The 20,824-nt window shown below is 40.6% G+C and overlaps 1 protein-coding gene across 25 annotated transcripts in view; it reads left to right on the top strand.

The window, feature by feature from the left end:
* The window catches only part of DOCK8 (dedicator of cytokinesis 8), a 252,223-nt gene that overhangs the window by 85,003 nt on the left and 146,396 nt on the right, over nucleotides 1-20,824 (top strand). For 20 of the 25 annotated variants that reach the window (XR_008536987.2, XR_001720634.4, XR_010148794.1 and 17 more), the window contains 3 exons: nucleotides 3,859-3,982; nucleotides 11,199-11,411; nucleotides 16,289-16,374. Coding sequence is in view for 12 of the 25 variants with exons in the window: in XM_016960514.4 (XP_016816003.3) it covers nucleotides 3,859-3,982; nucleotides 11,199-11,411; nucleotides 16,289-16,374 (423 nt within the window). In the remaining 13 variants the exon portion in view is untranslated. Of the gene's footprint in view, nucleotides 1-3,858; nucleotides 3,983-11,198; nucleotides 11,412-16,288; nucleotides 16,375-20,166; nucleotides 20,467-20,824 lie in introns of those variants that run through there. The other 5 variants (XM_063788020.1, XM_063788023.1, XM_063788021.1 and 2 more) reach the window with 3 other exon arrangements.

The following is a 20,824-nucleotide window of genomic DNA, read 5'->3' as shown; positions in this document are numbered from 1 at the left end:
ACCCCTATGCACACAAACTAGAAAACGTAGAAGAAATGGATAGATTCCTGGAAACACACAAGCCCCCTAAAATTGAAGCAAGAAGAAATTGAAATCTTGAACAGACCAATAATGAGTTCTGAAATTGAATCAGTAATACAAAACCCACCCCAAAAAGCCCTTAATCAGATGGATTCACAGCCAAATTATACCAGACATACAAAGAAGAGCTAGTACCAATCCTACTGAAATTATTTCAAAAATTCAAGGAGGAAAGACTCCTCTCTCTCATTCTGCAAAGCCGGCATCATTCTGATACCAGAACCTGGGAGAGACACAGCAGAAAAGAAAACTTCAGGCCAATATCCCTGATGAACATCGACACAAAAATCCTCAACAAAATACTACAAACCAAATCCAGCAGCACATTGAAAAGTTAATTCATCACAATCAAGTAGGCTTTATTCCCGGGATGCGAGGTTGGATCACCATACACAAATCAATAAATGAGACTCATCACATAAACAGAATTAAAAACAAAAACGACAGGATAATCTCAATAGACACAGAAAAGGCTTTTAACAAAATTCAACATCCCTTCATGTTAAAAACCCTCAACAAATTAGGCATTGAAAGAACATACCTCAAAATAATAAGAGCCATCTATTATTCAACTATCCACAGCCAACATCATACTGAGTGGGCAAAAGCTGGAAGCATTCCTCTTGAGAAGTGGAACAAAACAAGGATGCCTACTCTCACCACTTATATCAACATGGTACTGGAAGTGCTAGCCAGAGAAATCAGGCAAGAAAAAGAAATAAAAGACATCCCAACAGGAAGAGAGGAAGTCAAACTAGCTCTGTCACAGTGCAGGCAATATAATTCTGTACCCAGAAAACACTGCAGACCCTGCTAAAAGGCTCCTAGAACTGATAAACAACTTCAGTAAAGTTTCAGGATACAAAATCAATGTACAAAAAGTCAATAACATTTCCACACACCAATAATGTCTAAGTTGAGGGCCAAATCAAGAATGCAGTTCCATTTATTTTATTCTTTTGAATAAAATACCTAGGAATACAGCTAATCAAGGAGGTGAAAGATCTCTACAATGAGAATTATGAAACACACTGAAAGAGATCAGAGGTGACACAAACAAATGGACAAATATTCCATGCTCGTGGATAGGAAGAATCAATATTATTAAAACAGCCATAGTGCCCAAAGAGATTTTTAGATTCACTGCTATTCCTATCTTAATTAGCAACATCATTTTTTCACAGAATTAAAAAAAAAACCAATTCCAAAATTCATGTGGAACCAAAAAACCTGAATAGCCAAAGCAATCTTAAGCAAAAAGAACAAAGCCGGTGGCATCACACTGTGTGACTTCAATACTACACTACAAGGCTACAGTGACCGATACAGCATAGTCCAGGTACAAAAACAGACACGTAGACCAATAGAACAAGATAAAGAACCAGAAATAAAGCTGCACGCCTACAGCCATCTGATCTTTGACGAAGTTGACAATAACAAGCCATGAGGAAAGGTCTCCCTATTCAATAAATGGTGCTGGAGCAACTGGCTAGTCATATACAGAAGACTGAAACTGAACCCCTCCCTTTAATCATATACAAACATTAACTCAAGATGGATTAAGGACTTAAATGTAAGACCTAAAATTACAAAAACCCTAGAGAAAAAAACTGGGAAATACTATTCTGGCCATTGGGCTTGGTAAAGAATTTATGAATAAGTCCCCAAAAGCAATTGTAACAAAAACAAAAATTGACAAATGGGACTTAATTAAACTAAAGAGCTTCTGCACAACAGAAGAAACTGTCAACAGAGTAAACTGATAACCAACTGAATAGGAGAAAATATTTGCAAACCGTAAATCTGAAGAATGTCTGATATCCAGAATCTATAAGGAACTTAGATAATTCAACATGCAAAAAACAACCACATTTAAAAATGGGCAAAGGACATGAACAGATACTTCTCAAAAGAAGACATACATGTGGCCAAAAAATATATGAAAAAATGCTCAACATCACTAATCATTAGATAAATACAAATCAAAACCACAATGTGATACCAACTCACAACAGTCAGAATGCCTGTTATTGAAAAGTCAAAAAATAGACTGGGCGTGTGGCTTATGCTTGTAATCCCAGCATTTTGGGAGGCTGAGGCAGGAGGATTATTTGAAGCCAGGAGGTTGAGACCAGCCTGTGCAATGTAGCAAGACTGTGTCTCTACAAAACATCAAAATAAATGGAAAAGAAAAAGAAAAAGAAAATTAACTGGGTATGGTGGCGTGTACCTATACTCTCACCTACTGGGAGGCTGAGGTGGGAAGATTGCTTGAGCCTAGGAATTCAAGGCTGCAGTGAGCTATAATCACACCACTGCACTCCATCCTGGGTAGCAGAACGAGACCCTGTCTCAAGAAAAAAAAAAAGGCAAAAATTAACATGTTGGAAATTAGTTCAGTCACTATGGAATGCAGTGTGAAGATTTCTGAAAGAACTTAAAACAGAACTACCATTCAACCCAGCAATCCCACTACTGGGTCTGTACCCAAAGGAAAATAACTTGTTCTACAAAAACGACACATGCACTCGTATGTTCCTCACAGCACAATTCACAATAGCAAAGACGTGGAATCAACCTAGATGCCCATCAACAGTGGACTAGATAAAGAAAATTTGGTACATATACACCATGAAATACTACACAGCCATAACAAAGAACAAAATCATGGGGGTTTTTTTGCAGCAACACGGATGCAGCTGGAGGCCATTATCCTAAACGAATTAACACAGGAACGGAAAACCAAATACCACATGTTCTTATTTATAAGCAGGAGCTAAACATCGGGTAAACGTGGGCATAAAGATAACACGGTAGACACCAGGGATTACTAGAGAAGGGAGGATGGAAGCAGGTGCGGGTTGAAAAACTGCCTGTTGAGTACTGTGGTCACTGTGTGGGTGACGTCAGGATCATTCATACATCAAACCTAAGTGACATGCAGTTTACCCATGTAATGAATTTGCACATGTATCCCTTGAACCTAAAGTAAAAGTTGGAAAAAAATAAAAGATAAGATATCCTGTATCCTCAATAAAAATAAAAATGGCGTGTTTGTGCACTTGACTTTGCAGCAAGTTTTCCAAAGATGTCTTTGAGTCATAAAAATGGGAAATACACATGTTGGTTTCTCTAGTCATCACTTGACAACTTATATGTTTTACCTTTCTTATGATGGTCTGTCTCATTTCTTCAGTGACAGGGCTAGACATTCTGTTTTAAACTCTTTCCATAGCTGTATATTATTCAACACAACTTTAACAGAGTTCATAGAGTGGAGATTTAGGATGGTTGCAAAGATAAATCATTTATTTTTATTTTTTCTTAACCATGTCCCGCCTGCTTTATTCATTATTAAGAACATTGATGTGAAGACTAAATGGTTTTCTCTATTTTTATCTTCAAACGATCTCTATCTGTGGCTTCTGCACATTGCTAGATTTATTCCAGCCACTTATACACTAGGGTCATAGTTTAGCTTCAGCTCGGAGCCAAATGCCCCGCAGCTGAAATGACCGCACCTCTGAAGTGGCATTTTCCCAGGCCATGCCTCCCTTTAATAATGAGCCAGCCAGGGGGTAAATTTGTATCTCGTTACAACAGAGCCTTGTATTAGGCCTGGAGTATAATTAAATGTGAGGAATTATAATTGCTTCCCTCTTTGAAAGCTCTCTCAGCACCATGTCTACACTGAAGCCATTACTTTTATTTTTAATCTAATGGTTTGCCGCTCTCTCTCCCTCTTTCTCTCTCCAAATTAAATATCAACCATAAAAGAAACCAAGGAAGTCCAGAAATCTGTGGCTTTAAAAAGACTGGATCTCGAAAAGATTTTCACAAGACGCTTCCGAAACAGACGTTTGAGTCGGAAACCTTGGAGTGCAGTGAACCCGCTGCTCAGGTATTTCCTGTCAACAAACATGGTTACCAGGTTACTGGGCTCTTCTGCCCAGTGCATGCTGTCAATTTTACCAACTAGAATAAACGATAGACTCATAGAAAGTTTGAGTAGGAGGAACTTTACCATCTGAGTCAGTGATTTTTTTTTTCAAACTTATTTGTAGCTATAGAAATTGGTGTTCAAATGAAAACCCAGAAACCCAATGATTAAAATAGAAAAAAGTGGAAAAGCTCTAACTGGGGGACAGAGACACCTTGGGCACATCCCTACGACAGTTCCTGCAGAGACTCTTGGTGCCCCTAAGGCAAACTACAGAGTAATGAAAAGCTCTATGCTGAGGCCAGAATACCTGCATTCTCCTAGTGATTCTACCATGTACTAACTCTCTAACTTCAAGCAGGATAATTAAACTTATTGGGCTTCAGTTTCCTCCCCTGGGAAACAAGGATGGTAATACTAACTCATGAGGTTATTTGAGTATTAAATGAGTTAATATCCATAAAGAATTAGAATAATGCCAAGTACACTTAGTGCCTAGTAAATGCTGGTCACTGTTATTGTTATTGTCATTATTTTTTTTTTTTTTTTTTTTTTTTTGTTGAGACAGAGTCTTGCTCTGTCGCCCAGGCTGGAGTGCGGTGGCACGATCTTGGCTCACTGCAAGCTCCGCCTCCCGGGTTCACGCCATTCTCCTGCCTCAGCCTCCCAAGTAGCTGGGACTACAGGCGCCCACCACCGCGCCCAGCTAATTTCTTTTTGTATTTTTAGTAGAGACGGGGTTTCACTGTGTTAGTCAGGATGGTCTTGATCTCCTGACCTTGTGATCCACCCGCCTTGGCCTCCCAAAGTGCTGGGATTACAGGCGTGAGCCACCACGCCTGGCCAGTTGTCATTATTCTTATAAAGTAATTACAGTTTAAAATTCAAGTTAAAGTGTACATATTGTGAAATGAACTTTTAACACTATTCTGTAACTAATTTTTTAAATGCCTGGGGTCATTTGAAGAACTCCAGCAAACACTCTAACAAATAGAAGACAGAAAGAAAGCAAGCCTTCATTTGCATAAAACGGCCAAAGAATAATAGCCAAATAAATTCCATGTTTCCAAAAGTTAAGCTCTATACACCTATGTTCACAGCAGCATTATTCACAGCAGCCAAAAAGTAGAAGCAGCCCAAGTATCCATCCATAATGAATGGATAAACAAAATGTGGTCGCCAGGGGCTGGGGGAGGGAGGAGTAGGAAGTTATTGTTTAATGGGTAGAGTTTCGGCATTCCAAGATGAACAGCATTATGGAGATGGATGCTGGTGATGGTTATGCTGCAGTGTGAATGTGTTTAACACTACTGAGCTGTCCAACCTGCCCATTTTATAGATGAGAAAAATAAAATTGAGAAGAAAAAATTGGTTCAAGTTTGCACAGAACTTCTTGTAAACTAATATAGTTTTCAGCTTCCATGTGTCTTCATAATACAGGAATCTCACCATGCTGGAAATGATTCGAGGTTTTTAAATAATACTAATTTTTCAGACAAGGTGGTCCCCCTAAAGCAAAGCCCACTACTTACTTGGAGCTTCACAGTAGAATCAGCCATCATTTCCAGCGCTAAATATGACAGGCTTACTGAGGGATAGAATACCTGGATGCTCTGCTCTATGCGAGATTTGAGGAATTTTTCATCAGTAATTTTGACTAAATTCCATTTTCACCCTACATGCTGACCAATTAAATTGTTCCTCTTAATGTTAGTCAGACAGAAGCCACGGTAGGTATTTCAACAGAAGAAATTTAACACAGGGAATTGATTAAACCGGTTTTGGAGGTCTGAGAGAACCAAAAGGGAAAAATGGAGGCTATCGTAAAGTCGTCATTATGGAAAACAGCACACCACCCTGGGGCTGGGGTATACGGCAGTGGTTCTCCACTTTAGCTTCATCAGAATCTCCCAGAGGGTTTGTTCACATATAGGTTGCTGGGCCCTGTCTGCTGGAATTTCTGATTCAGTAGGTCTGGAGGGTGAACCTCATACTTTTTAATTAGCATTTCCTAAGTGATGCTGATGCTGCTGGTCCCAGGACCACAATTTGAGGACTGCAGGTCTAGGGGAAGATCTTGGAGTTGTCAGAACGTAGAAGCTCAGAAGAGGAGCCTGAGAGCAAGGACTGAAATCCCTGAGAAGGCACTGCCCAGCTGGTGGTGTTATCTCAAGATCTCAGAGGGAAAAACCTCATGGAGCCTGGACTCACACCTCACAGGAGGAGAAATTGCCCGGCTGGTGCTGATACCTTCAAGGAGGTAAGATAAGGGTGATTCTGGAAGTACCAAAAGAACCTGAAGGCTAGAACCAGCTGTCACTACGAAGGTGAGAGGAATAGCAAGAGGAAGGAGCCAGGCCCTTTGACCTCCTTGAACCATCCGGTAACCCTGTAGCGCTCCCTATTGACAGAACCTAAAGGGAGCAGCAGACACAGCGGAAATATGATTTGCTGACCCAGCATCAAAGAACAAGGCATAAAAGGGTGAATTTGGAGCCCAGAAACAATAGGTGAAGACCAGCATACACACAAAGCACACGCTTTCCGGCAGCATACTAGCAGAGAACTCAAGTCACTGTGTTGTGTTGTTTTTTTTGTTTTTTTTTGAGATGGAGTTTTGCTCTTATTGCCAGGCTGGAGTGCAATGGCATGATCTCGGCTCACTACAACCTCCGCCTCCCAAGTTCAAGCATTCTTCTGCCTCAGCCTCCCGAGTAGCTGGGATTACAGACATGCGCCACCACGCCTGGCCGATTTTGTATTTTTAGTAGAGACAGGGTTTCTCCATGTTGGTCAGGCTGATCTCGAACTCCTGACCTCAGGTGATCCACCCACCTTGGCCTCCCAAAGTGCTGGGATTACAGGTGTGAGCCACCGCACCCGGCCCACTGTCTGTGTTTAAGAGCCAACTTGATCATATGATCCAGCAGTCTCACTACTAGATATATGTCCAGAGGAAAGGATATCAGTATATTCAAAGAGACATCTGCACTCCCATGTTTATTGCAGCACTATTCACAGTAACCAAGACGTGGACTCAACCTAAGTATCCATCAACAGAAGAATGGATAAAGAAAATGTGGCATGTATACACGATAGAATACTATTCAGCCATAAAAAAATGAAATCCTGTCATTTGCGTCAACATGGATGAGTCTAGAGGATAAGTGAAATAAGCCAAGCACAGTAAGACTAATACTGCATGATCTCACTTATATGTGGAAGATAAATAAGTTGATCTCATAGAAGTAGAGGGTAGAAGTGGTAACTAGATGCTGGGAAGGATGGATGGAGAAGGGAATAGAGAGGTTGGTTAACGGTTACAAAATTATAGCTAGATAGGAGGAATAAGTTCTAGTATTTGATAGTACTGTAAGGTGACTAGAATTAATAATAATTTATTCTGTGTTTCCAAATAGCTAGAAGAAAGGATTTTGAATGTTCCCAACACAAAGAAATGATAATTGAGGCAATGGGTACAATAGTTACCCTGATTTGATCATTACACATTGTACACAGGTATTGAGATATTACACTGTATTCCATAAATAGGTACAACTATTATGTGTCTATTAAATTTTTTTAAAGAGCCAAATTATACAAAAGTTGTTTGTTTTGAAATATTGGAATAATACTCATCATGGAGAGAATCTCAGACTGCGAGATGACAGCAATGTTTTCAATTCCACTCTCATTCTTGTGCACCTTCTTATTGAGTAGAATGGTGAGGCCACATAGCTAGATTTATAAAATTTAAACAAGTATATGATAAGATTCCTTGGTACACGTAGATTTTATAAAAATTAGATTATATTAGGCATAATATTGCAAAACTTCCTTTTTCATATTAGCAATATACTGTGATTATCTTTCTCTTCCAATTAATACGTGTTCTTTCTTTTTTAGAGACAGAGTCTTGCTCTGTCGCCCAGGCTGGAGTGCAGTGGCACGATCTTGGCTCACTGCAACCCCTGCCTCCCAGGTTCAAGTGATTCTCCTCCCTTAGCCTCCCGAGTAGCTGGGACTACAGGCATGTGCCATTACACCCGGCTAATTTTTTGTATTTTTAGTAGAGACGGGGTTTCACCATGTTAGCCAGGATGGTCTCGATCTCCTGACCTCATGATCCCCCGGCCTTGGCCTCCCAAAGTGCTGAGATTACAGGCATGAGCCACCGCACCTGGCCAGGTTCTTTCTTTTAATGGCTACGTAACGTTCTATTTTATGAAAGTTCCAAAATCTCTTAATACTTCCTTTTTGGGGGCATTTAGTTTACTTCTGTTGTTTTGCTATCACGAACAGTGTTTCAGAGATGCCCTTGCCCTCACATTCTTGCACACTTGCCAGTTATACCCTACGGATAAATTCTTAGAAGTGAAATTTCTAGATTAAGGGATGAGTAATGTTAGATTTTTTTTTACTTGTATGCATCTTGACGTCCTTTTAAATAAATTTGGGAAATTAAAGTCATTTTCCTTAAACTCTTATAAATTTTAAGAAAAACAAAAGTATTAATAATCGAAGTGTTAATATTGATTATTTCTAGCACATTCAGTTTGGGGAAAGTTTATGATCTAGGAGAGCAGTACTTTTGTGAGGTGGATGTCACAAAAAATGTGTAGTATGGAGAAACTGTCCGGTAGTATGTCCATTTAGTAGAATTTTGAGAATAACATTTTGCCATAAATTTTATAGATATTTACCATTAATCCATGTGTAGTCCTACAACATATAGTTGATTACAGTTATACATTTTTTGCTGAGTCTTTGGTTCAAGGCATGGAGTTCCCAATTACAAAGACATTCCTAATGGAATAAAACATCCACTTTGTGACTGATTTAAGGTTGTTTTCTTAAAGCACACCACAGCCAAAAGTGGACACAGCTTGAATAGCAATTTTTTTCCTTTTTGTTGTTGTTGCTTCATCTAATAAGTGTTACCAAATTCCCGTAGAAAAGTGTTGCCCACTCCCACATCGACCTTTGGAAGCATAACATTCAGCTTTGCTGTTTATACACAATTTAATTTGGAAGGTCCTCACAAATCATCTTATTTTCCAGTTTCAAAAACCAAGTTCTGAGTGGAGATTAAGACAGGGTCTCTTGATTTCCCAGTGCAGTCTCCTATCTATTTATTTGTGAATGAATGAATTAGTTAATTAATGAGCCAGGGTTTCACTTTGTCACCCAGGCTGGATTGCAGAAGAAGTCATCGTGGCCAAGCGTGGTGGCTCATGCCTGTAATCCCAGCACTTTGGGAGGCCAAGGCAGGCGGATCACTTGAGGTCAGGAGTTCAAGACCAGCCTGGCCAACATAGTGTAACCCTGTCTCTACTAAAAATACAAAATTAGCCAGGCATGGTGGTGCGTGCCTGTAATCCCAGCTACTCAGGAGGCTGAGGCAAAAGAATCACTTGAACCTGGGAGGCAGAGGCAGCAGTGAGCTGAGATTGCACCATTGTACTCCAGCCTGGCCAAAAAAAGTGAAACTCCGTCTAAAAAAAAAAAAAAATCCAATCTTTCCTATTGGCTTTATTAAATACACTTTAACTTTAGAAGCTTAGAAGCACAATAATTAGAACTGGCCTAACTTTAAAAAAAATTTTCACCAAGAAATTAGTAACTTGTAGGGTCATTTGTAATCTTTTTCTCTGTTGATTTTTACAGTTTTAAAAAGTTAATACAATAATTTATTTACTTATTTTTTGAGACGGAGTCTCGCTCTTGTTGCCCAGGCTGGAGTACAGTGGCACAATCTCGGGTCATTGCAACCTCCGCCTCCCGGGTTCAAGCGATTCTCCTGCCTCAGCCTCCCAAGTAGCTGGGATTACAGGCACCCGCCACCATGCCCGGCTAATTGTTTTGTATTTTTAGTAGCGATGGGGTTTCACCATATTGGCCAGGCTGATCTTGAACTCCTGACCTCAGGTGATCCGCCCACCTCGGCCTCCCAAAGTGCTGGGATTACAGGCATGAGCCCAATATTTTAAAAATAGTACATTATTACAGAAGCTAGATGTGCACTTTAAATTATTATCAGAAAATTAGTATGGCAGACAAATTCTATGGTTGTCCCATCATCTGGGCCTGTGACGTTCACACCTTTGTGATGTTCATCCCCGACTGTGGGTGGGACCTGGGACTTGCTTCTGTCAAAACAATATGGCAAAGCATGAGAGGATGTCACTTGTGATCATGTTACATAGCAGCCAAAATGGATTAAAGACTTAAATGGGGCCGGGCGCAGTGGCTCACCCCTGTAATCCTAGCACTTTGGGAGGTTGATGGGGGCGGATCACCTAAGGTCAGGAGTTTCAGACCAGCCTGGACAATATGGTGAAACCCTATCTCTACTAAAAATACAAAAATAGCCAGATGTAGTGGCGGACGCCTGTAGTCCCATCTGCTAGGGAGGCTGATGCAGGAGAATTGCTTGAACCTGGAGGCGGAGGTTGCAGTGAGCTGAGATGGCGCCATTGCACTCAAGCCTGGGTGTCGCAGCAAGACTCGGTCTTTAAAAAAAAACAAAGGTAATCATACCTCACTGCAGCCTTGAACTCCTGGGCGGGGTTCAAGCCGTCTTCCTACCTAAACCTGCCAAGTAGCTAAGACTGTGGGTGCACGCCACCATGCCTGGCTAAGTTTTGCTTTTTTTTTTTTTTTTTTTTAAGAGACTGAGTCTCATTGTGTTGCCCAGGCTAGTCTTGAACTCCCGGCCTCAAGCAATCCTCCCACCTTGTCTACCCAAGTACTGGGATTAAAGGCATAAACCACTGCACCTGGCCCAGTCTCCTTTTTGTTACAGCTTCCTCCAGCTCTGTTTTGCGCTGGCGTGAGACATGAGCATGGTTCATTAAGAGGCTTGGCCCCCACCCAGCCCCAGGAAAGAACAAGCCAACAACCGATAGGAATGTAGTACTGTTTTTAGTGCTTTCCTCAGGACTGGTTTGTCTGCATAAGATGAGTAACTACCTGCTTCCAGGTGAGAAGAAGACTATTGTCCAGCCAGGAAGCTGAGATGTCATTCTTGTCAAATCCCCAGTTTCTTCAGAAGACTTGAGGCCTGGCTGAGATTCTGTAGTCCCAAATTGGAGCCGTCTTGAGACATCCAAGATTCTTCAGTTCTCATTTTAGACTTGCTGTCTCTCTCACAAAGACCCACTGTTTTCTCTCACAGGCAGGCCCCCGCCACTTAAACGTGCTGTGCGACGTGTCTGGGAAAGGCCCCGTCACTGCCTGTGAGTTTGACCTCCGCAGCCTGCAGCCTGACAAGCGGCTAGAAAACCTCCTGCAGCAAGTGAGCGCCGAGGACTTTGAGAAGCAGAACGAGGAGGCCCGGAGGACCAACAGGCAGGCCGAGCTCTTTGCCCTTTACCCATCAGTGGACGAGGTGGGTGCCACTGTTTCCACACTGGAGAATCTCAGTGAAGACTCTGAGAGTCATGTGGACAATTGTGTTGTTCATTATTACTGTATAGCAGCCCATGATGTCAGGGCTCACTTGTATGATTTCTGGGGCCTCGTTTTTCACTCAGGCAAGCCTGTGTGTCATAGCAGAGCCATTGTTGATTATCATACAGATGGGATTCTGATAATAATAACAACTGGAATTTTCATAGCACTTTACAAAATAGGTTCACTAAGAGCATCTCATTTAATCCCCAAATGTTTCAAGGGTCTACATGTAGTAATCACACCCAGCAAGTCAAACCATCCTGTTATTTGAGGGGATGTGTGGTCACTAATCCATTGAGACAAACATTACTTAAACTTTGATGTTCTTTAGTGCTTTGTTACTTTCTTTTTAATGGTCTCTATGAGCAACCGGAGAGACCTGCTTTGAAAACATTTCAGGCTAGGATAATCACAGCCCATGCTCCCAATGTATAGAACTTTGGGATCTTGATTGTTTACTTCTTCATTTACTGGAGCTGACTGACAACAATAGGATAATGTAGACTTTGCCTGTGGTCACTGCCTGAGGCACTTTGGATGAAATGAGAGGTGACGATTATTCAAGCCTTGTGTCTGTTTGAACTCCTTATACTGTATAGGAGGCTCTCAGTTTTCCCCTCTGCGTGAGGTTATCTACACTTCTGGGTCTTGCCAGAACAGATTACTGCTATATCTCTGCTGTCCAAATTGTATTGAAAGTTCATTTGGAAGAAACAGGATTTGAGGAAACTTTGCATAAAAGATATTCTATCCATCCATGCCTCTAAATATTTGAAATTCGATCCTTGGGTTAAGTGAGACAATCAGAGAGCCTGATACCCCCACCCTTCTGGATTGTGTTTGTTAACCTGCCCTTCAGTGAGTTCACCACTGGTCAGCAAGGAGGACAATAAAGGAAACAGCAGTCATGAGATAGGATATCACGTCCACATGGAAATACTATTGTTGACATTGACCTACTCACCATCTAGCACCTTCCTCTTTGATGATCTAAAGGGCAATTAGCCTTCACATCTTCAGAGAAAGAAGAAGCACGCTTCTGCTGAGATAATACAAACACTTAGAGATTGTGCTCATTTTGTAACTAACTCTCTTAAATTCTTTACTTAGAGCAAACTTCTGTCCACCTTCACCAAATGTGGCAACTTAATGATTGGGGTCCTGAATTTACTCCAGCTTTCTTTTCTTTTCTTATCCTGATTTTCTAAGCACCTTGGTTTCCTCATCTATTTTTATTTTATTTGCAGTTTTTGTCAGCAGTCTCAAATGGTCTTCTGAATGAGGCAGAATATAAAAATAAATTATCTCACTTATATATAGAATCTAAAAAAGTGGATCTCATAGAAACAGAGTGGAAAGGTGGTTCCCAGGGCCTGTGGGGAGAGAGAGAAGGTGTTGATCAAAGGCTACAAAGTCTCAGGCTGGAGGAATACGTTTTAGTGACCTATTGCACTGCATAGTGACCAGAGTTAATAATAATGTGTTATATATTTCAAAACTGCTTTAAAAAAGGATTTTTAATGTTCTCATCACACACACACAAAAGGTAAGTTGGTGAGGTGATAGAGATGTTAATTAGCTTGATTTAATCTTTCTACAATGTATGCATAGATCAAAACATTACTTGATTTAATCTTTATACGATGTATACATAGATCAAAACATGACACTGTACCCCATAGATGTTCACAATTACTACTTGTCAATTAAAAAATAAATTAATAAAGTATGAATAATGTGAGCAATATCATCATCTCCTTTCCTCAGATTAAAAAGCAACAATTAGGCTAAAGAGCTTTTTCAAGATTCAACAGATAAATTAAATTATAAAATGGGGCCCTAACCTGCTAACTACAAAGTTCGTGTTCCCTTGTTTATGTATCTACATACATATGACTACCTGGCATGTTGGGACACATAACTGAAATCCAAATATGATATTTTTAAATATCATGTAACTTTTTAGTTTCCATCCACGACATTAAGACTTTTTACCAGATTTGTCAAAACATATTAAATCACACTGATTTGGCCTTTACTTTCCTTCCTCTTCCTCTCAGTTCTGTGATGGAGATGCCAACATGTAATAGAGGGACCCAAAGTGGATGCCAGAAGAGAGAGAACAATTAAAGGATGCAGAGAATATGTCCAGTGAGACATTTGCTTGTCAGTGTCTCCCTGGTGGTATTAGATGGGAGAATGTTCCATCTGAACAGATTAAAATAATGAAACATAGCCTGGTTTTAGAGGAACTTTGTTTTATGATCTTTGAAACAATGCAGACACTCCATTGGGACTGAATGTTATAATCTAGGAGCAGGCCTAATGGGGCCTGCTTTTATTGAGTAGAGAGAAGTGCTTCGTAATTAGTGTTCCAGTTATGTGTAAACTGGCGTGTCTAAAGTGCTTGAGGGCCTCTATACCAGCCCTTTAATATTTTGAAGCTGTTGTCACAGAAATTGCATTTGTACTTATAATTTGTGCTTTCTCCAAAGAAAGTTCTATGGAAGAAAGGTAAATTTCTGCCTACTCTGACATGATTACAAATGCTGGTTTTTTCGATGACACAATCAGATTTTTAAATATTATCATTACTTGATTTCCCTGTAAGGAAAGTTAGAAGAGAGGTAAACTAGTATATCCAAGTTATGGCTGAGTCTACAGGAGAAGCAAAAGTTGGACTTAACCACCAAGCTTCTATAAGGCAAGTTCTTTCCCTAATTCATTCTGATTCTACAAAAGGTGGTTATTCTACAAAAGGCATTCTATGTCAATCCCTAAGAAAGATTCCACTAATACTCCAAATTATAGAAACGTTTGCTGAGGCTGTTGGTTACAAGTGACAGAACCCAACTAAAACCAATTCAGAAAAAAAGGCTGGGGGAGTACTTCTTGGCTCACCTAAGAAAATCACAGGTAGGCAAATGTGGAGTTGACCTCTGGATCCATTGGGACAGTAAATGAAAGAATATCATCTCTCTCATACTATCTCTTTCTCTCTCATTATCTCTTTCATTCCGTTCATTTATATATATTTTTAGGATGATGAAAACAAGAGGTATCCATTAATGTTTCACATTTCCACTTTCTGTTTGCTTGGGAATTAGTTGCCATTTCAGTTAGCTATAAAGCCTGAAGAAATTCATATAGCTTAGAAGAGACTTAGGAAATATATCACCCAAATGTCATATGTGGACCTTGTTTGGATCTTGATTTAACAAAATAACAGTAAAAACAAATTGAGACAGTCAGGGAAATTTGAAACTGACAAAAATTATTTAGTGGCAATAAGAAATTATTAATTTTTAGGCATAATAATGGTATTGCTATATGTTTTTAAAAGTCTTTATCTTTTAAAGATATGTACTGAAATATTTATATATGTGTATGGTCTCTGGGAAGTTGCTTCTATGTAATCCAGGATTGAGCGAGAAAGGTGGTAAGTGGGTAAATAGATGAAACCAGAATGCCCCTGAATTGAACTTGTTGAAGCTAGATGATGGGTGAATGGTTCTTCATTGCATTGCTCTCTCAACTGTTGTGTATGTTTAAAATTTTCCCAATGAAAATCTTTTTTAAAAGGATTTCAAAAATTAAAATCTAGACCAAAGGCAGTCCCAGAAATCCATGAGTGTCTCTACCTTCAGGTTGTTTTCCAGTTAGGGAGATCTTCCCTTTAGATATGTCTGTTCCAATGATCCTAAAAGGTCCAGATTGCCCTGAGCGAGTAGGCGTCAAAACAATGTCTCCTCTGAAATAAACTCAGCCGTTCCACCCAGCAACATGGCCAACCATAACCACAAGGAATGGGGACCACAGGGAGAGGTTGGAGTAATGATGAGCTTACCACATTGATCATTCCATCAAAGTGGGTGCATATTTACCAAGAAGGTGACTTTACTGCTATTTGCAAGAATGTTAAGCTTGCTGTGGGGTATTCACTGGAAAGCTCCCAGGAAAAGACAGTGAGATGTGACCCTGTTCTTTGGACCCTTGCGATCGGCAGAGCACTCACCAGTGTTTGGAAAGCATACTGCAAGAGTGGGAATTACTGTTTTCAAGGATTTGCACTACTTATTTTTGCATACATGAATATAATTAACATAGAATGATAGTTCAGATACAGATGTTAAGGTTACAATAGGGGCTTGATATTTCTCTTTAAGTCTTTAGTTTCTGTGCGGTAAAATAAACAGGTAGAGCTCTTAATTTGTCATTACTAAATTTCATATACCTAGCACTTTAGGAAGCTCTAACTGCATAAGCCTGTCTAGAACTTGTCAATTCAACCCCAAGTCTCTATCATCTGTTTAAGAAAACAGTGAACTGAGAAAGTGACTCTGTATTATAGGATCAATGGTTTACAGCCTTAAGTGAACCATTCTGACTCAGATTTCACATCTGAAACTCACATACTTACTAGTAAAGCCCTTGACAGGAGAAATATTGCAAATGTGTAATTAGAGTGGGCAAAAAACACACAAAAACATCAACAATAGGTATAAGATTTTGCAATGCCATCTGGTGGATGTTACTAAGCCATATCCGTGTTCACATTTCCTTCCTTCCTGCTTCAGTCTCTTTGTCTTGAATGCTTGGGTTTCTAAAAGGAGAAACTGTTTTGCTGCAAATGCTGGCTTTGAGGTTGGGGGTTGGAAGAGAAACTTTGTTATAAAAGGCAGAGTGTTAGAAAAAAAGCAAATCTAAGTTAACTTGAGCCGTGGAGGGTAGCCTTCCCTTCCCTGGGTTAACTCTAATTGGAGCCCCTCACAGAATTCACTGATGATTTCCTTACGATGTGATTAAAAATAGGAGGATGCTGTGGAAATACGTCCAGTACCAGAATGTCCCAAGGAACACCTGGGCAACAGAATATTGGTCAAGTTGCTGACCTTGAAGTAAGTATCAACAAACACACTGTCACTACTTTGAGATTTATCTTGCCTTTTACATACAAATGTTGTATTTATTATCAGAGCTTGAATCAAAGCGGAGCTCCCAAAATACTTTCAACAGTGGGCAGCTGTGGAGTAGTAGAAAGGGCACGTTTGAGTCCATTCCTGGATTTTTTTCCTACCAACTTCTTGACGGTCATTCTTCTACAATAGAGAAGGCAAACACACGTGTCTACTAAAGTTAGGCAGGTAAGGTAATTGAGTGAAATGACCTACATTAAGAAAAATAGCACTTAAGTCGGCGGTGTGCTGGAGTCGACTGTACTGACTCATGAGATCTGACAGCGCATATCTCTTCCCGTGTTCAGTGAAGTCACATTGGTAACTTTAAATTGGCCATGGCGAAAGTATTTACGATGTAGAAATCAGCCAATGCTACACGTTTGCACCACCCTCAGCACCCGGAGATTATTTGTAAAACATTTACCAGTATGCCGCTGTTGAAACACAATGATAAATGCAACGGAAACTCAGTGCCAGGGGGCAATAGGGAGTGGTGGGGACTGTAGTAACCTATGTTAAGGGGGCACTCACTGCCAGCAACAGACTTTTGCCATCCAAATAAACAGGCCCATTTTTGTCAACTGTCTTTTCTATTTTTTCAAGAGAAGCTGAAAACCCAGATTTTTGTGCATAATATACCGACTCCCTAAACATGTTCTCATTCCCTTTATAAACACCATATAATTAAAACACAACTACAGTCTGGTTTCATCTTGTGGGCCAATTATTTGCCACATCTACTTCAAAGTAGTTGCATCCAAACGTTTCAATTGTATACTATGGTAGCAAAAAAAAAATCCTCTATAGACATGTATTAATTTTGTACTTTCATATTAAAATATTATCTACATTATAAAACATAATGGAAATTTTAAAGAATGGACTAGATAAATCTATATAAATTCTAGTATTTTCTTCTTCCACTGCAATAGATTGTCTTGTGTACCCTCGGAGTGCCTCCGTGCCTCTCTTCGTCTCTGCAGACTGCTATTTTCAAGAATTAGTTCTTCTTCAAATCCACAGATGAAAACTTTAAAGTTGTACATATTTTACCTAAGCAAAACTACAGAAGCGTAACATTTATTTATATACTGTTAGATGGGTCATCCATCTCTCAAAGTCACTTCATGGGTCCCTTCAGCAGCCCCTGGTTTGCAGTGAGAAGGCATCTGGATTCTGGATGTAAGGCTGGGTTTCAACCCCTGGGAACTTCCCTGGGATTTTGAGTTCTTCCCTATAAATGAAGTTGACAGACCTTATGGTCTCAAAATTCCTACCTACCACAAACTTCTGTGATTCTAACGCATAGCCTCTGCCAACTTCTTCTGCCTCAGAGAACAAGCCAGCAAGTCTGCTCACACAGCTATGGGTGGTGTCTTGATATCATAGTCTCCTCCCGCTGGCCAGTTCTACCAGAGGGTCTTCAGGGCCTTTTGTACGGAGAAATGAGCAGCCCATAAACCAGCTGAGTGTCAAGTAATGGGCACAGAAAAGCAAGCCCTTGCCCTTGCAAACCAACCTGGCAGTGGGAGCTTCCTCATCTGTCTGGTTGGCGGGAGGACTGAGTGGAAGTGGCTCTTCCCCTCTGCATTGTTTAGGAAGCCTTCACTATTGTCTGAGGGACCCACCTGCCCCGACAGGATGCATCATCAGGCTACTTTTAGATGCAGCGACCATGTCATTTGAGATGGCAGAAATTCTCCTCTATGGTGCTCATAGCCAAGCTTTCTAGACGTCTCCAGTGAATGAGAGGCAGCTGTTCTCACAGGTGGGAAAACATGGTCACTAAGAGAGATATGTGTTATTTTTAAAAACTGTTAATGGAGGCCAAGTGCGGTGACTCACACCTGTAATCCCAACACTTTGGGAGGCCAAGGTGGGAGGATCACTTGAGGCCAGGAGTTTGAGGCCGGCCTGGGCAATATAGTGAGACCCCGTCTCTACCAAAAACTAACAGATGTGTTAATGTTTAGCCCTAGCTACATGGGGAGGCTGAGGTGGAAGGATCGCTTGAGGCCAGGAGTTCGAGGCTGCAGTGAGCTATGATCATGCCACTGTATTCCAGCCTGAGTGACAGAGTGAGACCCTGTCTCTAAAATTAAAAAAACAGGAGTCACTTGAGTATCTCTTAATGAAAATCGTAAAGTGCAGTTTCTAGTGATGTCCCCGCAACTGCCAAAGCAGAAATTAAGTCGAACTGACATATTTGCCAGGTGCACTTGGCCTGCTCATGTGTTTTAAATAGTATCTATACTAACCTATAACTGCAAGAGAAGAGATAGACCAAAAAGACAGCCCTCGGAGTAACTACTTAGAGTAAACTAGACGAAAGAAAGAAACAAATTCTTATAGGTAAGCCTAGAATGTGACAGTATGAGTAGTAAAAATATAAGGGTACTATTAATGGCAAATGTTTTCCCATTTACGTTGATATGTAGGATTCTATTCATAATACTACATGTTTTAGCCCCTGAGGAATTTGTTTAAAGTTGTAGACATCTGTAACTGTCTCTGTATTGCTTTTCAGAAATATAGAAACCCTCAAAGATACAGAAAGAATTAGGGTCCTGCCAATTCTGCAAGTGTTTGTAACAGAAAAAAAAAAAAAAAGAATGACAACAAAGTATTTTTCTGTTTTGTGTTTTAAATGGAGAAATATTTTAAGATTTAATACCATCTTATGAAAAGGAATCTCAGCTCTTAGGAGTCTTCTTGATGTGCAGAAAATTTCCCCGGGCAGTTTCTTTTAAATGCAGATTTTGGAGGGCCTCGCATAACAGTCTCCCTCAAGAGATTCTGGTCGAGTAGGTCTCAGGTAGGATCAAGAAACCTGCATGCTGGCAAACTTCTCTTGCTTCAAAATGCCAGATTCTGGGGACTACACTTAAAGAACAAACACTCCTAGAAAAAGCCCAGGTTCTGTGATCAGAGATGGCTGGGCTCAAAACCTGACCGTGCCAGTTCCTAACTGTGCAGACTTTGGCAAGTTCCTGATTCCCTGGGAACCTTGGTGTCCTGGTGTATTAAATGCAGATCATATCTGCATTACGCTGTAGTTGTGTAGAGTAAAGAGACTGATGTGTGGAAAGCACTTATTATAACACAATTTTAAGTCTTTAATAAATGTCAATTCTCTTTTTCTTTCTCGGAACCACAGAGGACTTACTACTCAGTACCAACCTAAGTATATCACAGCAATATTCAGGCCCTTTGTGTAGTAGGGAGTAAACCATTAAATATAGATTGAGCATGCCAGGCAGCAGCTGGTGAGCCTAGGCCCAGGAAAGTCTCCAATTGGCCTGGTGTAGTGGCTCACACCTGTAATCCCAGTACTTTGGGAGGCTGAGGCAGGTGAATCACCTGAGCTCAGGAGTTTGAGACCAGCCTGGACAACATGGTAAGACCCCATCTCTACTAAATATACAAAAATTAGCTGGGTGTGGTGGCGCATGCCTGTAGTCACAGCTGCTAGGGAGGCTGAGGCAGAAGAATCGCTTGAACCTGGGTGGCGGAGGTTGCAGTGAGCCGAGATTGCACCATTGCACTGCACCCTGGGTGACAAGAGCAAAACTCCATCTCAAAAAAAAAAAAAAAAGAAAGCCCCCAATTAATGTGCAATTACCTAATAATAGAAAGAATAATCATAGAAATCCTCAACACTGGGCTTTTTGGTGGTAAAATGTATGTAACATAAAACCTACCATCTTTTTTTTTTTTTTTTTTTTGAGACAGAGTCTCACTCTATTGTCCAGGCTGGAGCACAGTGGCATGATCTCGGCTCACTGCAACTTCTGCCTCCCAGGTTCAAGTGATTCTCCTGCCTCAGCCTCCCGAGTAGCTGGGATTACGGGCACTTGCCACCACGCTCGGCCAGTTTTTGTGGTTTAGTAGATACAGGGTTTCACCGTGTTGACCAGGCTGGTCTTGAACTCCTGACCTCATGATCCACTTGCCTCGGCCTCCCAAAGTGCTGGGATTACAGGCATGAGCCACTGCGCCTGGCCAAAATCTACCATCTTAACCATTTTTAAGGTACAGTTCAGTGGTGAGTACATTCACATTGTTCTGCAACCATCACCACCATCCATCTCCAGGAATTTTTCTCTTCCCAAACTGAAACTCTGTACCCGTTAAACAATAACTCCTTATTCTCCCTACTCCCCAGCCCCTGGCAACTCCCATTGTACTTTCTGCCTCTGTGAATTTTACTACTCTAGGTGCCTCATGTAAGGGGAATCATAAAGTAACTGTCTTTTTGTGACTGGCTTCTTTTACTCATAATGTCCTCAGTTTCATCTATATTGTAGTATGTATCAGAATCTCCCTCCTTTTATGGCTAAATAATATTCCATTGTATATATGTAGCATATTTTGTTTTGGCCTCACATAT

This window comes from Pan troglodytes, chromosome 11, assembly GCF_028858775.2.
Source record: "Pan troglodytes isolate AG18354 chromosome 11, NHGRI_mPanTro3-v2.0_pri, whole genome shotgun sequence".
NCBI classification, from domain to species: domain Eukaryota; kingdom Metazoa; phylum Chordata; class Mammalia; order Primates; family Hominidae; genus Pan; species Pan troglodytes.
This window is presented reverse-complemented; position numbering and strand designations above follow the sequence as displayed.